The 19,205-nt window shown below is 42.0% G+C and overlaps 1 protein-coding gene and 2 pseudogenes across 4 annotated transcripts in view; 1 reads left to right on the forward strand and 2 right to left on the reverse strand.

Moving 5' to 3' along the window:
• The window catches only part of Ldb3 (LIM domain binding 3), a 76,843-nt gene extending 65,825 nt beyond the window's left edge, over positions 1 to 11,018 (forward strand). For all 4 annotated transcript variants that reach the window (XM_090346717.1, XM_090346718.1, XM_090346719.1 and 1 more), the window contains 2 exons: positions 1,628 to 1,743; positions 7,208 to 11,018. In XM_090346717.1, coding sequence (XP_090202843.1) covers positions 1,628 to 1,743; positions 7,208 to 7,297 — 206 coding nt within the window. In that variant the 3' untranslated portion in view covers positions 7,298 to 11,018. The remainder of the gene's footprint in view (positions 1 to 1,627; positions 1,744 to 7,207) is intronic.
• On the reverse strand, positions 6,014 to 6,359 carry LOC150054369 (large ribosomal subunit protein eL30 pseudogene; annotated as a pseudogene).
• A 3,732-nt stretch (positions 11,019 to 14,750) lies between the features above and the next one.
• Positions 14,751 to 15,628, reverse strand: LOC150054370 (high mobility group protein B2 pseudogene; annotated as a pseudogene).
• Positions 15,629 to 19,205: the final 3,577 nt, after the last annotated feature.

Below are 19,205 nucleotides of genomic sequence, written 5' to 3' on the forward strand. Positions count from 1 at the left end.
CTATATATGAGTGTTGGTAAAACATAAAAGAATAAATCACAGGTTGGAAGAACTATGCAAGAGATCCATAAAACTTACCAGAGCTCAATGGCAAATAGAGCTAGCAGCAGACTAAGTCATGGAAGAAGGTTGGACTTTGGAGTTCATCAAGCCATGTGTTACTCATTATGACTGGTGTAATGGACTCTCTCTAGATCCTTTTTCCACTCTCACTTTTTGGTTTCAGTACTGGGGTTTGAACTCAGGACTTGGGCACTGTCCCTGAGCCTTTTCTGCTCAAAGCTAGTGCTCTACCACTTAAGTCACAGTTCTACTTCTGGCTTTTGGGTGATTAATTAGAGATAAGGGTCTCATGGACTTTTCCAGCCTGAGCTGGCTTTGAACCTGGGGTAGCTAGGATTGCAGGTGTAAGCTACTAGTAATAGAAATATTACCTCTTCATAGCTATTCACGGAGCTGCTGTGAGAATTTAGCAGGAAATACCTCTTCCCTACTTTTATCAGTAACAACTTCTAAAACAAGAGCAATGTTTCTAAATGTATGTGCCAAAGACTTCACATTGTTATATTATTTCATTTGTTCAACCATCCCATGACTTTGGCACATCATTATTTATACTCTATAGATAAGAAGGTTGAAGCCCAGGGAAGTTACATGAGTTGTTCCCAGATCGGAAACTTGCTTTGAATGAAAAAGCAAAGGGGCAGCCCCTAGGCCCTGAGTTCAAGTGCCCCCCACAGCAACCCCAACCCTAAAACTTAGGAAAACAGGCCAAAGGCATGGCTCAAATGGTAGAACACTTTTCCAACAGTCTGATACTGTAAACAGAATTATTAGGGACTCCTATTCTTCGTGTGTGCCATTCTAGGCCTTGAACTCATGGTCCAGGCAGTGTCCTAGAGCTTTTTTGCTCAAAGCTACTGTTTTAGCTAAAGCCACAGTTCTGCTTTTAGTTTCTATTTTTTTTTTTTGCCAGTCCTGGGCTTGAGCTCAGGGCCTGAGCACTGTCCTTGGACTTTCTCAAGGCTAGAGCTCTACCACTTGAGCCTCAGCACCACTTCTGGCTTTGTTCTATGTATGTGGTACCGAGGAATCGAACCCGGGTCTTCATGCATGCTAGGCAAGCACTTTAACCACTAGGCCAAACTCCTGGCCTTTAGTTTCTTTTATAGTTTATTGGATATAAGTTTCATAGACTTTCCTGCCCAGGCTAGCTTTGAAATAAAATCCTCAGATCTCAGCCTCCTGGGTAGCTAGGATTATAGGTTTGAGCCACTGGTATCCAGCAAGAACCTATTAAGAACTATGGATTTAAAAATGGTGTTTTATGATTCATTTGTTTAGACTATCAGAGATGACTGAGTCAAAGGAGGCAATCACTCAGCGAAAAGTTGATAACTTCAGAGAGTGTTTGTAGATCAAGACACTACAAGATAAAGACTGAGCCCAAGTCTCTTCAGAACAAAATTATTAAAAAATGAAAAACATATCAGTCACACGGTTTATTCATGCAGTCTGTGAGATGACAAACCATTGCCTCCAGGCAGCTGTTTTGGAGGCTAGTCTGAACTTGGGTAGATGTGGCTGATTCTCAGATGGCTGCTTGATCCTCTGACCTTTATTGCAGACTATGTCAATCTCTTCAGCACCAAGTGTCATGGCTGTGATTTCCCGGTGGAGGCTGGTGACAAGTTTATTGAAGCCCTGGGGCATACCTGGCATGACACCTGCTTCATTTGTGCGGTATGTTGTTATATATGGGGTTCCAGCTGACTGAAAGGGGGGTAGCAGGAGGGGGTCAATGGCCAACACTGTATTTCCCCTATAACTCAGGCATTCTGATAATCTGGGTTTCTTTTTCCTTCAAATCTTATGCATACCATATATCCTAGCATGACATAGTTGAACAAAGTCTTATTACTAACGATTATCTATAAACCTACATAGCTTTGTTACTCCATTCTATGACAGACAACAAAGTGCTAGAGGATTTGGAAAATCAGGAGTTTGCTCCCTAGTGTATCTATAGGTGAGGGGCATATGTGAGATAATGGTTGGATGTAAGAGGGAGAGATGGCTTCTTAAAACTATGTACATTGCTTGCCTCCGTTATTATGAAGTGATCTGAGGGTTTCCACCCAAACTGTCACCATGATCACCAGATGCAGCTTATTGATTAGTCTCATGAAAAAATTGAGATAAAGTTTCTCTCCTTTCTGGGAGTAGGGATAAGAGACTCATTGGCTTTTCTGCACAGAGTGGCTTCAAACCTGACCCTCAGATCTCAGCCTCTGAGTAGCTTAGGATGACAGATATGAGCCACCAGGGCCTGGCTAAAGATTTCTCTTGGTGAAACTTTTAGAAGCAATACTGAATATCCCTTTATTTTCCTAAGTTAGCCTGTTCATGATATATAGATTCTAGGAGATAAACCGTAGGTTAACTATTAACCATGCTTGGTTTATTTTACCAGGACTCTGGGTTGGGATAAGGACATGATCTTGGACCTGGTGATATTTATACTTTGAATTAGAAGTAGGAAATAATCATCTCTGATAAAGCCCTGTAATGTCTGTCTGTAAATTAACCTTTGTGTCTATGTATATGTGTGTACTAGTACTGAGGCTTGAATTCAGACCTGTGGCACTGTCTCTTAGTTTTTATTGTTCAAGGCTACAGCTGGTGATCTATCACTTGAGCCACAGCTCTACTTCTGGTTTTTTGGTAATTAGTTGGGGATAAGTCTCCTTTAATCTTTCCTTCTTGGCTTTGAACTGGGATCCTGCAGATCTCAGCCTCCTGTTACAGGCATGTATCATTGACACTGGGTGACCTCATTTTATTTTGGAGAAATTAATGTGCTATTCCATTTTTGATTTTTTTTTTGTGGGTCATGGGGCTTAAACACAAGGCTTGGGCACTGTCCCTGAGCTCTTTCTGTTCAGTGCTAATGCTGTACCACTTTGAGCCACAGTTCTATTTCTGGTTTTCTGGTAGTTAACTGGAGATAAGAATTTCATGGACTCTCCTGCCCAGGTTGGTTTTGGACTGTAATCCTCAGATCTCGGGCTCCTGAGTAGCTACGATTATAGGCATGAGCCACCAGAACCCAGCTATCTATTTATGTATTTTTTTAAATAACCAAAGTTGTTCAAGGTAAATTTTTGGGAATGTATAAAATATATATGCAAATTAAACTTGAATGATGTTTTAGAGACATGTAATAGAGGACAATCCTAGTCATAAAGTACTCTGCCAAATGTTTTCAGATCTCTGCTTCACTTTGACACCTCTGCTGTTTGTGTCACTCTGTATTAGTTTGCTAGGGCTGCTTTAACAAATCAATGGCTTAAACAACAGACATGTGTTCTCTCACAGGTGAAGAGGAAAGTCCAAAATCAAGGTGTTTGATAGGCAGATGTGCTTTTTCTCCTGGCTTCTGATGACTGCCAGAAATCCTTGGATTTCTTGGTTCACAGCGATGTCGTTTTTTTTTTTTTTTTTGCCAATCCTGGGCTTGAGCTCAGGGCCTGAGCACTGTCCTTGGACTTTCTCAAGGCTAGAGCTCTACCACTTGAGCCTCAGCACCACTTCCGGCTTTTTTCTATGTATGTGGTACCGAGGAATCGAACCCGGGTCTTCATGCATGCTATGCAAGCACTCTAACCACTAGGCCAAACTCCCGGCCAGCGATGTCGTTTTTATTTCTGCCTCCATCATTGCATGGTTGTCTTCCCGCTGTGTATCTGTCTTCACTGGGTCCTGAGACTTGAACTCAAACCTGGGTGCTGCTCTCCTTGAGCTAGCACGCTATCACTTGAGCTACAGCTCCACTTCCAGATTTTTGTGCTTAATTGGAGATCAAAGTCTTACAGACTTTTCTTCCCCAGACTGACTTTGACCCACAGTCCTCAGATATCAGCTTCCTGAAGCATGGCTTCAAACCTTGATCCTCAGACCTCAGCCTCCTGCCTGAGTAGCTTAGGGTGACAGGTGTGAGCCACCGATGCCTGGCTTAAACTAGAGCTTAATTGCATCTGCAAAGACTGTTTCCAGATAGGTCTGATGCCATATGCACTGGATAGTCTGGAGGTTCTAGAGTTAGGGATTGAACATATGAACTTGTATTATCTGAGATTGGGGTGTTACTAATAGCCCAGGCTGGCCTTGAACTACTGAGTTCAAGTGATTTTCTTGTTTAGCCTCCAAAGTAACTGGGATGAAAGGTATGGATCACTGTGTAGTTTCAATTTATAAATTTTGAGGGACATAATTCAATCCCAGAAGACTTGTTTTCCAACTCTTTCAATACATTTTCTCCTTTCTTAAGTCTTATCAATCTGCTAGAGCTACCCCTCCCAAAACAGGCCAATGGTGTGAATATTCTGGCTTTAAGATGGTCTCTTGCAGAATTGGGTCTCAGCCAGGCACTGAATAGGGTTCTTTGACCTTTACTTTCAAGTCATGGCTTGTTTTTTTCCTGAGACACTGCTTGCTAGTCTGGTTACCCAACTTGTAGAAGGATCCAAGAGACTTGGAGAAAGTCCAGGAAGACATAGGCACGTGGCCTGTTCTCTGAGGGCAGGCTCAGGAGGGCTGTGTTGTCCTGGGAGGGAGTTGTGGTAAAGGTAATGGAGACTCCTATATTCTGCTCAGTCACAACAGTGCAAGTCCTAGAGAGAGACCAGAAGAGGTAAGATGTAGGGCTGGATACTAGTGGCTCATGCCTGTAATTCTAGCTATGCAGGAGGCTGAGATCTGAGGACTGAGGTTCAAAGCCAGTCCTGGCATGAAAGTCCGTGAGACTTGTATGTCCAATTCACTACTAGAAAACCAAAAGTGGCACTGTGGCTCAAAGTGTTAGAATGCTAGCCTTAAGCAAGACAGTGCCCAGGCCCTGATTTTAAGCCTCATCACCGGCAGAGAGAGACAGAGAGAGAGAGAGAGAGAGAGAGAGAGAGAGAGAGAGAGAGAGAGAGAGAGAGAGAGAGAGAGAGAGAGAGAGAGAAGGCAGACCCTGTCCTGTTCTTTGGAAAATATTGGGCCTTGTGGGGTGCTCCCCCCATTGAGACATTGCAAAATGGAACATAGTTTTGAAGTTTTTGTGTCCAATATTGTCACATCCTCTACAGGGTATTAAGCTAACTCATGTGTCATCAAGCAGTGTAAAAGGCATCATTTTTGGCAATACTGGCAGTTACTTTTTTTTTTTGAATACTCTTTCTCTCTTTCTCTAAAGCTCTGTTCTCCAGATAACAAGCTAATGAAGTTCTGTTTTATTACGCTGGTTCCGGGGGTTTGGACTCAGGGTTTCACCCTTGCTAGACTGGTGCTCTGCAATTGAGCCAAGCCTCTAGGCATGTTTTTCACTGGTTATTATTTATTTATTTTTGTGTGATGGTTCTGAGGCTTGGATTCTGGACCTGGAAGCTCTCCCTGAGTTCCTTTTGCTTAAGTCTAACATTCTACACACTTGAACCACAGCACCACTTCTGGCTTTTTCTGTGATTTAACTGGAGATACAAGTCTCACAGACTTTCCTGCCTGGGCTGGCTTAGAACTATGATCCTTAGATCTCTCCCTCCTGAGTAACTAGGATATAGGTATGAGCCACTGGCACTCTCCTAATTGCTTATTCTTGAGCTAGTGTTTAATTTCCCACCTGGGTGTGTGTTTGAGCCTTTATCTGCTTACTTTAGGCTTCCAGTTGCTGGGATGAAAGACATATATCACCATGTCAAGCTTCTTTTCAGTGGAGATGGATTCTGAGGACTTTACTGCTCAGGCTGGCCTAGAACTATGATTCTCCCAATCACATCTGACTAATAGGGAAGATTACAGTCTTAAGCTTCCAGCACCAACCCTATTGAGACTTTGAGTCTCATATGCTTTGCTTTATTAATAGGGATCTAGTGGCATCTCAGGTTGGTGATAATTTTTTCTTTAATCGTTATTTTTTGTTTGATTTTAAACCAGCTCTGGCAAGTTTTATTAAAGAAAAACTATGTACTGTTTACTTCTCTCCAGTTTGTTCTGCATGCTCTCATGGTATCAGAACCACCTGGATCAATGATAGCCAGTGTGCACTCTCTGTAGCATTTCCCACATGCTGTGCCCAGTTCAATACTATGGCCACTGTGGTGATGGACACCAGTTTGGGCCAACATAGCACAGAACTCCCTTTCAGATGTCCTCAAGGCTGGGCACTTGTTGTCGAGAATGACCAGTTTCCCCTCTGCCTTGTCTGATCATCTTCAGAGTCTGCTTGTACCCCAGCACATACTTTCCACTTTTCATAACAAGTTGGAGTCTAGAGTTGATCGACTCCAGAGACTTTTCATCTTTTTGGCCGCTACCATCTTCCTGCCTTCAGTACGGGAGGGTTCCCAACAGAAAGCAGCTGACAAGATGGCCGGATGGAGAGAAAGGAGGGATTTTCCCTCTTTAATCATTATTGAGGACACTCTTTTGTAATGTTTTGTTAGTTTATTAATATTATTTACTTAAATGACATATAAACAGGTATTAACTTCTTCTCCACATAGGATAGCTGAGTTGGACATCTTCATTGTGTACATTCTCTGTTCTGTTACGCTTAATTTCAGTTTCAGTTTGTGTTCTCTGGAAGTCTTTATTGTTTTTGCTGGTCCTAGGGCTTAAACTCAGGTCTAGGTACTGTCTCTGAGCTTCTTTTACTCAAGGCTAGCTCTCTACTACTTGAGCTACATCTCCACCTCTCTCTCTCTCCCTCTCCCTCCCTCCCTTCCCCACCCCTCCACTATCTGTGTAGCTTTCATTGGAGATAAGAGTCTCACAGACTTTCCTGCCCAGAATGGCTTCGAATCAAAATCCTCAGATTTTAGCCTCCTGAGTAGCTATTTTGGAAGTCTTTATTTTCATATAGTTCAACTGATCTACTATTCTGCTTCATTCCTTAAGGCTAGCTTTGCCTCTGTGTAATGACATGTAACAGCACTTTTTCTTGTGGGGTGACCGAATGCTTTGTTGTTGTCATTTTGAGATATAAGATCTTGCTCAATAACCCAGGTTAATGTCAAACTCAAGATCTTCCTGTCTCAGGCTCCCAAGTGCTGGAATTACAGGTGTGTACCACCATGTCCAGCTTGGCTAAATTCTCTTTTGCTCATGTCCCCTTGTTGTGTGGGCTAGAAGACTCTATCTCATATCACTCTGTTTTCTCTCCCAGGTCTGCCATGTGAATCTGGAGGGACAGCCATTCTACTCTAAGAAGGACAAACCCTTGTGCAAGAAGCATGCACACGCCATCAATGTGTAGATGCCCAGGGCCTGTGGTGTGGGCCGGGCTCCAGTTGCTCTTGTTACTGGCAACAAAAGATTCAAGGAGGCTGATGTTTCTTTGGGTGGGAGGGAGAAGAGAGGAAGTGATTGAAGTATAATTTTAGTCTTGTGTACACAGATCATGCATTTGCATAGTTCAGACTAAAAGCCAAATGAAGATTTTTTAAACCAAGCTAGTAATTAATCCAAGACTGGAATTGCACTTCAAACATTTAGGACAGGATTTCAGGAACTCACAAGTGAAAAAATGAAAAGTAACTATCTCCAAGTGACAGCTTTTCCCTGCCACCCCCCCAGAGTAAGGACAGAGCTCAGAATACTTACAGAGAATCCCAAGTAATTGATAGAGCTCTGTAGCACTCCTCCAGCAAACAAACTTAAGTGCCAAATTGCTTACTGCAGGATATTTTTAGAGCCGTAGCTGAGGGATTGCTAGCTAAGACCAATTGGGCTTTCCTCACCAAAAAAGGAAGTGTTATTCTATTACTAGTGTCATGGAGCTACCTCTGCACATCAGACCTTGAACAAACTTCAAATGCCTAAAGGGAGCCCAGGTGTCTGAAAAGATGTCTTCAGGGAGCCCTTGGTGGAATTGGCAAGGCTCTGAAAAGGGCTCTGCCTTTACTGCTGAGACCAATAGGTCATCAAAGCACCTCGCTTGCCATTTTGAAACAACCAAGAAGCCTTAGCTCCTTTTTGAATAGGGAAGGGAAAACAGAATTGGATTTTTTTTTCCAGTTTTGCTTTGCAAGTACATGAGGGGAGATACATAAAAAAAAAAATCTGGGTTGTAGTTGGTCTTTGTTTTTAAGAGGTTCCTGAGCATTAGTGTCCTATGCATGTATTTTACTGTCTACCTACCACTCACTGCTCATGTATGACCTCTTTCTCAGCACCTCCCCCCACCCCATGGGAAGAAGAGACTGTGTTTGTCAAGGATTGGAGGAATAACTGGCATGTCTAAACTGTGGGTTGGGGAAGAGGACTTTTCCTTTCTGCCCATGTCTGTGAGAACAGGTTGCCTACCTTCAGGGCCTTATTACGTTGTTCTTGTTGTGCTGGTACTGAGACCTGGGTGATATCCCTGGCAAGGGTAGTACTCTACATTCGAGCTACAGCTCCATTCCCTGCTTTTTTTTTTTTTTTTTTTTTTTTTGGTGTTCTATTGAAGATAAGAGTCTCATGGACTCATTCCAGGGCTGGCTTCAAACCCAGATTCTCAAATCTCAGCCTCCTGAGTAAATAGGATTATAGGCATGAGCCACTGGCACCCAGCTCTTTAAGTGTTTAAATAAAGCATACTGATTATGCACAACCATTTTCACTACTGGAAGGAAAAAGTGGATATAGTTGCTGTTTGGGCCAATATCTTCAAAATGTAAGAGCTGAATGGAGCTAACATTACTTAGGTATTTATTGAAGGAGAGTGGGCTTTATAAACTGCTTTACAATGTAAATGATAGTTTAAGCATGGGAATGCTTGTTTAGTAGTAAAGGGAGAAGTTTGTTTATTTCTGGCACTGCTCCTGAGCTTTTGTTGCTCAAGGCTGGCACTCAATCAATTGAGCCACTGTCCACTTCCTACTTCTTGGTGACTAATAAGAGGTAACAGTGTCTCACAGACTTTCCTGTCCAGGATAGCTTTGAACTATGATTCTTAGATCTCAGCTTCCTGAGCAGCTAGGATTATAGGGAGCCAATGGTACTCAGCAGAAACTTCATTTCTGAGGATGGAGATGACAGACACATTGAAAATGGCATTGAGGCGGGCAGTCTGCAAGGGTACTTCATGCTGGAACACAATAGTTAGGCATTCTTCCAATTCACTGCTACTCTCCCCTCACTTGGTTTGGGATTTTTCTCTTTACACATTAGAAATGTTTTATAGGAATGTGTTAGCATTTTTCTTTCCTTCTGACAACTGAGGCTTCTCAGGGCTGGCCACCCTACACGAGTGTATCAGGTGGAAAGCAGTTGGCCAAGTCCTGGGGGGTAGGGGCTGGTGGGGGTCATTTCCAAGTGTGAAGCCATCAACCTTTCACAGACCGAATTAGGGAGGGGTATAAGGTACTCTGTCAGGGACCTAGCTTTACCTCTGCTTCAGGGAGAAAGTAGATATATAGCCCCAAGCAGAGGAATTCAGCTGGGACAGCCTGGAAATTTGTCAGAAGGTGCAAACAAATACCTTAGAGCATTCTGTTATTTTTGGAAAGTTCAAATATCCAGGGACAGGGAGCTTGCTGATTATACAGAAATGCTCTAAGGAGGTTTTGGTTTTTGTTTCTTTTCTGAAAGTCTGCTAACTCATCAGAGACAGGTCTTGCAGAAAGAAAATGACTTCTCTAGGGTTATTTCTAGAATCTCTTTTTAAGGTTTTACACATATACACACTCCACATACACAAAGGAGGGGAAGAGATATCAAAGTACAGTTTTATATTACTCTCTATTTAAGTGTGTGTGTGTGTGTGTGTGTGTGTGTGTGTGTGTGTGTGTGACTTGAAGTCAGGGCCTGGGCACTGTTTCTTACATTTTTTGCCTCAGGGGTGGTGTCCTACCACTTGAGCCACTTCCATTTTGGTGGTTAATTGGAGATAAGGCTCTCAGAATTGTCTGCCTGAGCTGGCTTTGAACCAAGATCCAAAGAATTCGGCCTCCTGAATAACTAGATTAGTCTGTGAGACACAGTTGCCTATCTAGTTTTCTCCCTTCTTTACTTATTCCTTCATATCTCCCTCTCTCCCTCCCTCTCTTCCTTTTTCTCTCCCTCCCTCTCTTCCTTCCTCACATCTCTGAGTTCATATAATCCCTCATTTTCTAAGGGACTCTTACCAAAAACTAACACACTAAACATTTTAGGGGCTGGGGATATAGACCAGTGATAGTGTGTTTTCCTAGCTTGCACAAGGCCCTTGGTTCTATCCATAGCACCACAAAATCAAAATAAAATAAAAGCAAAGACCATGTTAAAAGGGAAAGGAAGTCGTTTTGAGTGAGGCTTATCTTGTGTCTGTGAGTCTGGTGTAGTGTCAAGATGAAGGGTGTTTGTAGTTCAAGTGAACATCATGGATGTGCTAAGACAGCAAGTATAATTTCTAATAATTATGTTGAGGTCTTCTCTTTGGATCTACAGTTTTGTCTGCTCATTGTTAACCTTAATCTAATATTGACAAACATTCACTTTTTGTAATGGAGTGACTTATATCTGCAGTGTCTGTTTTAGGAATCTAGCTTTTTTAAAACATGTTTTCAACCTTGGTATTTTTGCTTTATGATTTTTGGTAAGTTTTCAGAAATGAAATGTAGTGTATTAGAGGTGTGCACAAAATTATTTTGCATGTTCTCTCTCTTTTTTGACATATGTGATGAATTTACTTATTAGCAAAACTTAAACTTAAAAGTAAAACTTAAAAGAGTATGTTTAAGTACCAATCTTTCTGTGTACTTTTCTTCATGTAACATCAAAAGAAACTTACTTATAGATGGCCACAAATAAAAGTATGAGATAAAACTAAATGTCTCATGAAAAAGAAACAAAGTTCACTTGTTCAATGACCATTTAATCATTTTGTTTAAACAGATAAAGTTAGGTAGACACCAGTGGCACCACTGTGCCACCATCTGTAATCTTGGCTACTCAAGAAGCTGAGATCTGGAGGATCAATCTCTGCTATTGCTAAAAGGAAGGAAGGAAGGAAGGAAGGAAGGAAGGAAGGAAGGAAGGAAGGAAGAAGTGGCACTGTGACTCAAAGTGGTAGAGCACTAGCCTTGAGCTGAAGAGCTGAGGGACAGTGCCTAGGCCCAGAATTCAAGCTCCATACCCACCCCCCCCACAAAAAGTTATTTTGCTTCTAGGTATTCCTTAAAAATAAAGGAATGGCTGGATACTGGTAGCTTGCACTTGTAATCCTAACTCCTGAGAAAGTTGAGATCTAAGTATCACAGTTCAAAGTCAACCCCAGGCAGGAAACTCTGTGAGACACTTCTCTTCAATTAACCACCAAAAAGCCACATATGGAATTGTCGTTCAAGTTTGTAGAACACTAACCTTGAGTAAAAAAACTAAGGGACAGCGCTCACATTCTGAGTTCAAGTGTTAGTATTGGTACAATAAGTAAATAAATATCACAAATAGCTCAGAAACATGAACTGAACAACTGGAGTTGGTGTCATTAACTTGTACCAAAATTTCTGCCTTGCTTATTGAGGATTTATGGATAGAATAAAGGTTGTTTATTTGTTCACTGATTCATTTTTTTCAACAAATAGTTATTGAGAATCCACCAGGTTCTAGGTACTGTTCTGAACATGAAGAACAAGACAGTAACCTCTGTTTCAGTGGAGCTCCCATTTTAGTAAGTTGGAATAGCCAAACAAGATAAGTAACTGACACAGTTATGCTATTTCTTCCTTTTTTAAGTTAAAATATTATTAAACAGTTGTACAGAGTGGTTATAATTCCACAAGTCAGGTCATGAACACCATGCATCTTGATCAATGTCATCTTTTCAATCATTTCCCCCCATTTTTCCCCTTCACATAAAGTAACAGTGGTTATTTTTGCCAGTCCTAGGGCTTGAACTCAGGGCTTGGGCACTATCCTTGGGCTTTCTCAAGGCTTCCAGGTTTTTCTGTGTATGTGGTACCAAGGAATAGAACTCAGGGCTTCATGCATGCTAGGCAAGCACTCCATCACTAAAGTCAGACCAATTTTATATTTTTCTCTAAGGCTTTTCATTTGAAAAGATGTCCAAAGCTGCTGTCAGGCAGCTCTAGATGAATCTGAAAAAGCTGTGTAGGTTGGAACAGAGCTGTCTAAAGCCTGGGAAACAGAAGTTCTCTATGGATATGAAGTATGGGAAACATAGACCTATGCTTGCATACACACCCACACACATTGCACACATTGTGTTTCACTTAATTGGAATCATACTATACATACTGTTCTGAGATTTGCTTTCTTTAAAAAACCATTTGTTTTCTAATTCTGCACTTCACTAGTGCCAGTTACACCTCTATAAAACACAGGGAAAGGGTTATCTGAGAATGATGATCATGAGTTCATCTATTTACTCAGCTTGTGGGATATATCCTGTCATTAATTTTATCAAGATATTTGGCTACTCTTCTGAGCCACTAAGCATTTAGTTTTGTGCTCCCCTAGAAACCTCAGATTCCCATGTCTGGAACTGGCTCTGCTTGGTCGCTTACAAGTCACATTGTCCTCTGAGTCTGCCTGGGCCATAAGTGGGAGGAATGGGTCCATGTATAATCTTTGAGGCTTTTTTCTGGCACAGTGATTGGTTCTAGAGGTAAGTTTGTGAGACAAGCCTGATAATTAAGATCTTTCCCCAAGAATATGTTAAGCATACATCACAGACAGAGATACTCTTTCCTTTTTTTTTTCTTTTTGCTGGTCCTGGGCCTTGAACAGTACCCAGGACCTGGGTTTCTACCATTTGAGCCAAAGATCCACTTCTAGCTTTTTTAAAAAAACAAATTATGTCCAAGAGTCTCATGGATTTTCCTGCCTCGGCTGGCTTTGAACTGTGATACTCAGATCTCAGGGTCTTGAGTAGCTAGGATTGCAGGCATGAGCCACTGGCACCCAGAAATAGTCTCTTTTCTTATTGGCTGCTGAACTGGAAGAATGAGTCTAAGAAAACCTGTTTGAGTTAGGAGAGGATGAAGTCAGAAAGCATGGAGAAGTAGACTAGAACCCAGGGGGAGAAATGAATGTCAGCAGCCAAAAGGCAGGCTCTTCGATGTGGCTCCATACTATCCTTTTCCCTTGGTTTGGTAAATTTCTGCATTATCCTTAAGGTTGTTTGAATTGAGAATCAACTGGGTTGGGGTAGAGTACTTGCCTGGCTCAGTAGCATGTCTGAGACCCTGGGATCCATTCAAGCATGACATACAGGTGTGATCCATAGGCACCTTTACTGAATCTGTCTTAAACCTACTTTTTCCTCTCCATCCTCAATATCCTGCGTTCAAACTGGCCTTCTCTATGGTATCTCATTAGTTTTCTAACTGATCTGCCTCTGTTTTGTTCTTTAGGCCACATCCACCTCAGTCCACCTCTGTCTCAGATCTCTCTGAAGATGAATGTGACCGTCTACTGAACCTGCATGACCATCATCAATGGCTATCCATTGTCCCACAGTAGATTCCAAAGTAACCTGCATTCAGACTCCCACATGCTAAGCCTATTCAGTTCTCTGGCATGGCCTACCAACTCCTACATTCTCATAATACAGCATCTTCTCTGCCACTCCTTGGTAGTTCTACATTTCTGCATTACCACATTATTCAACAGTTGTCCATGTGTGTCTTTCTCACCAGTTTTGTTTTGTTTTGAGACAGGTTCTCATTATGTAGGTAACCCAGGTTAGCTTTGAACTCATTATGTAGCTCAGACTGACCTCATATTCCTGATCCCCCCATCTTAACCTCTTAAATGCTGGGATTATAATGGTTGGCCATGATGCCTGGCTATGTCTTTCACATTTGTACAGCTACAAGGAATGACTACTTAGAGTACATTTGTTTATTAGCCAGGCAGTGAAAAACTCTTAATTGTTTCTTAGTATATAGTATTGCACTAGATTATGCTTTTAGAATTTGTTTTTTTCACTGAATTAATGCTTGGGGTTTTTCCACAAGTAGGTATTAGACTAGAGAGACTTGGAGATGATATGACAAAAGAATGCCATCATTGTTTTTGCTTAGCTGAGAAGCAAGTTCCTTTTTTCACAAACAAATTTTATTCAAAGCATCTTATTAAAAAGTAAATTTGGACAGACTATCCTTCCATTTGCAAGTCAGTTATTTCTCATGCTTGTACAAAGTCTAATGCATAATGGGAGTAAAAAGAAACTTTTTCAAAGTTAGTTTGGTATTTGCTCTTTTTTTTTAAATGATAGGGAGGCCTGGGATTTGAACTCAGGACCTGGACACTATTATTGAACTTTTTTTTCCCCCCCAAGGCTACGAGCTACCACTCAAGCCACAGCACCATTTTTGGCTTATTAAAAAAAATGATTATAATGTCTGGGGCTTGAACTCAGGACTTGGGCACTGTCCCTGAGCTTCTTTTGCTTAAGGGCAATACTTTACCACTTGAGCCACAGTACTGAGGAATCAAACAAAGGGCTTCATGCATGCTAGGCAAGCACTCTACCACACATTCCCAGCTCTCCCCTCCCCCTTTTGGTGGTTAAGTGAAGATAAGAGTCTCTCAGACCAGGCTCTTCAGATTTCAGTCTCCTGAGAAACATCTGCTTAAGAGATAGGTTTTTTTTAATATACATAATTTTATTACAATTTTTTTTTAAAAAACAAAATACAACATCTTAAAAAAACCAACATTTATGATACTCATTCAACATCAAAAGCTTCAAAATCTAACTGTATGTTGTGGCCCCTCAAAAAGCTACAATCTGCATAAAAAAGTATTTTCTCTAAAAGGAATCTCATCAGCTATACAAAAATCTGTACAGTTTTTATACTGAAGCTAATGTTGAGCTGCACTTGAATTCACATTCTTAGCAAAACAATTGCCTGAGCATGCACATACACATTCCACATACAAGTGCCATTTATTCTTCATCTTCATCTTCTTCCTCTTCCTCCTCCTCTTCCTCATCTTCTAGTTCATTCTTCTTCTTTGAGCCAGTTGGCCTGCCAGGACCCTTCTTTCCAGTTTCACTTTTGTCCTTGGCATGATATGCAGCAATATCTTTCTCATCTTTCTCCTTCAGTTTAGCTGCTTTCTGCTCATAGGGCTGCTTATCTTTGGCAGACTTCTCCGACCACATCTCACCCAATTTCTTTGTAGTATCCCCAATGGAGGGGCCTGGGTGCTCACTCTTGATCTTTGGGCGATGTTCAGAGCAAAACAGGAAGAAGGCAGGTGGTGGTCTTTTCAGAGCATTGGGATCTTTTTTCTTCCCCTTCTTGTCACCTTTGGGAGGAATGTAATTTTTCATCTCCCTGTCATAGCAAGCTTTGTCACTTTTTGCCATGTCTTCAAACTTGGACTTTTCTTTTGCAGACATGGTCTTCCATCTCTCCGAACACTTCTTCGAGAACTCAGCGAAGTTCACCGAAGAGTCAGGGTGCTTTTTCTTGTGCGCTTCCTGGCAGGTCTGCATGAAGAAGGCGTATGAGGGCATCTTGCCCCATGGCTTATTCGGGTGGCCTTTACCCATGGTGGTGGAGCCATGTCTACCTCCGGAGGTTTAGTTCAAAATTCTGATGCTGGCTCAGTCCTTGTCTTTTGATGCCGGACAAGCCATCAAATGTTAGGGTCCAGTCCCCCAATATTAGGGTCTGTGATAAAGGAACGAGTCTGACACAAAAGTGGAAGTTAAACAGAGTTTTATTCTGTGCTTAACATCAAGACTCATACTGACCAGTCAGGGAGGTCTCTAAGATGTGAGCGACCAAGAGATAGTTTTAACACAGGAGGAGCCAGCTACCAGATGTTTAAGTTTCTTTTTTCAGATGAAGCTCTTAATAAAGATGCATTTTGCGGGGCCAGGAACACGGCCTAGTGGTAGGCCTCTAGGCCTGAGTTGCTACTGGCCTAGGCATGAAGCCTTGGGTTGATTTCCAGCAACCACATATACAGAAAAAGCCAAAAGTGGCACTGTGGCTCAAGTGGCAGAGTGCTAGCCTTGAGCAAAAAGTGTCCAAGGACAGTGTCCAGGTCCTGAGTTGAAGCCCCAGGACTGGCATAGAAAAAAAAAAAAGCTACATTTTGGAGCAAGGGTACAAGAGATCCATTGTGAGCCTAGGACCAAAGGAAAGCAAGTGGTGATGCTAATTCTATCTTGCTTGTTTCCATCTATGAAGAGACCCCTGCAGAATCCCTTTCCATTGTCCTTACAACTTTCTGCTCATCTACAAGAGGGAGGCATTGGAGAAAAGTAGGCACAGATTGGAGAAGGGTCTGGCCAGCTCAGGATCCAGGTTTCATGGGGTTAATGTTAAGAAATAGAATATATCACCAGATGTGGGGGCAAATGCTTGTAATTCTAAAATTCTGGAGGCTGAGGTGGGAGGATTATAAATTTGAGACCAATCTGAGTTAGACTGTGAGATCCTATCACAAACACACAAACAAGAACAAAAACAAAATAGAAATAATACAGCAATGTAAACATGAGAAAAAAACCGAGTTTGAACAAGTAGTCATGGCCCTCTAGATTTCTTTCTTTTAAAATCTCTTTAGGCAAATGATCTAAAGAGCTTACATTGGAATTATCCCTGATTGCCATCTACCTTACCCTCTCAACTTGCAACATTTCAGCAATACTTAGCACCCACAGGAGTCTTTCAAAATGAGGGGTCTTTCAGCTTATGCTTTTTTAGTTTCTGGCTATTCTGAAGCCAGGTAAGTAGCACAAAGGACACAACCACTTTGAGATCCTGATTCTCTGGTTCGTACTGTTAGAATCTGACATTTGAATCTGGCATTTAGAATCAAACATTTATTTGGGGTTGATTCAACACAGGATCAACACATGCCCTGGAGTTGAGAGCAATAGCACACAGTACATTCCCACACCTAGCAAGTTACCATTCTTTACCTTCTTGATAAGGTATTTCTATTTTACAAGCTGAGATATGGTGTGAAAGTAACTCTAACAACATGTATGCTGTTGAATCATATGGTAGTGTCAGCTTGGAGGTTTAAGAGGAAGAACAAGGGTGTAATGGAAGCCCCAGGCAGTAGCTCACCCCTGAGCTACAGAAAACAAATCCTGGCTAAGTTTCTGGGAATGAGATGCCAGAAGCATCTCCTAGGTTATAGGTCCATAACCACAATGTGACTTCAGAAGAAAAGAAACAAGTGTCTTATTTATTTGCTTGTTTATTTAATTTTTGAGACAGAGTGTTACTATGTCAAGCTCCTACACTTGAGAAGTCCTTCCCAGTCAGGTTTAGACTGACTTAGACATATACCACTGTGCCCAGCTGAGTGTTTAATTAACTAATTTATTAATTTTGGTGTTCCTTCGATGCTTTTGTCTAGGGTTAGGCTTTATTTTATTTTTGTGCTGCTCTTGAGGCTTGAGCTCAGAGTTTGGGCATGGCCCCTGAGCTTTTTTTACTCAAATCTAGAGCTCTACCATTTGAACCATATTTCTACTTTTTTTTTTTTGCCAGTCCTGAGGCTGGAACTCAGGTCCTGGGCACTATCCTTGGGCTTTCTCAAGGCTAGCACTCTACCACTTGAGCCACAGCAGCACTTCTGGCTTTTTCTGTGTATCTGGTATCAAGGAATCCAACCTAGGGCTTTGTAGATGCTAGGGAAGCACTCCACCCCTAGGCCAAACTCCTGGTCCACCACATTTCTACTTCTAGTTTTGGTGGTAAATTCGATAGGAGTCTCACAGACTTTCCTGTCCCAGTTGGCTTTGAACTGTATTCCTCAGATGTCACCCTCCTGAGTAGCTAGCATTACAGGTGTGGCATGTCAGCACCCAACTTATTTTATTTTGTGCCAATACTTTGGTTTGAACTCAGGGCCTTGTATTCTTGTTTGAATACATCTCGGCTTTCACCATTTAACCACTGGTGGTTAACTGGAGATATCTTGATTCGTGTCTGCCCAGATGACTTTGAATGGGAATCTTCAGATCTCAGCCTCCTGAATAGCGGAAGTTAGAATTATGGGTGTGAGCCATCAGATGCTGGCTTGTTTTGTTTTGAGGCAAGATTTTACTATGTCCAAGCAGACCTTGAACTAAAAATCCTCCTGCCTTTGTCTCACAAGCATTGAAATCAGAGGCCAGGGGATGGCACTTTGTGTATTCTTTCTCTTGGAATCTCTATCATCCAACAAGGTAGGAAAGCAAGGTTTAGATAGGTTTAATACTTCTCTCCAAAATCTCTCTCTCCATTAAATACTCAAACCAAAGTCCTGCTAGTTAACTAGTTCTTCTCCTGCATGGAAATATTATAGTTACCAGAAATGCTGTAGGAAGGAAGGAAGGGGGGGAAGGAAGGAGGAAGGAAGGAAGAAAGAAAGGGAGAGAGGGAAGGAGGGAAAGAGGGAAGGAGGGAAGAAAGAGGAAAGGGAAGGGAAGCTCATAGAATCTTTACTATGAGCTAGGACTCACGATTAATAGCCAATGTACTGAGATGTAGCTCAGTGGCAGTGGCCTGGGCACTGTCCCTGAGCTCTTCAGCCCAAGGCTACCCCCTACCCTTGAGCCAAGCCCCACTTCCTGCTTTCTAGGTTAACTGGAGATAAGTCTCAGGTCCTTTTGTGCCTGGGCTGGCTTTGAATCTTGATTTTCAGATCTCAGCCTCTTGAGTAGCTAGGATTACAGGTGTGAGCCACTATGCCCAGCTTTCTTCTTTCAGTGACCTTTTTTTTTTTTTTTTTTTTTTTTTTGCCAGTCCTGGGCTTGAGCTCAGGGCCTGAGCACTGTCCTTGGACTTTCTCAAGGCTAGAGCTCTACCACTTGAGCCTCAGCACCACTTCCGGCTTCTTGCTATGTATGTGGGGTACCAAGGAATCGAACCCGGGTCTTCGTGCATGCTAGGCAAGAACTCTACCACTAGGCCAAACTCCCAGCCCCCTCAGTGACCTTTTTTTAAAACACCAGAATGTTTTAAACATAACAAACCAAAATGCCCTTTACATTACTTATTATTGAAAAAAGAAGTTTTGTTTCTGCTGCCCTGAGGTATAATATTATACTCTCTGTGCTCAGTACTAAATGTCTCGGCTTGTACGACAGGCCAGGTGAGTGTTGTTAGTCAGAAAGGCCCCAAAGCCAGCCTAAGAGTAAGCAGCCAACGTATTCTAGAGAAGGAAATTCCAAATCCAAGAACTGGAGCCCAGCCCAAGCTGAAACAGAAGTCATA

The sequence above is a fragment of the Megascapheus bottae genome, chromosome 15 (assembly GCF_031878675.1).
Source record: "Megascapheus bottae isolate mThoBot1 chromosome 15, mThoBot2.hap1, whole genome shotgun sequence".
NCBI classification, from domain to species: Eukaryota; Metazoa; Chordata; class Mammalia; order Rodentia; family Geomyidae; genus Megascapheus; species Megascapheus bottae.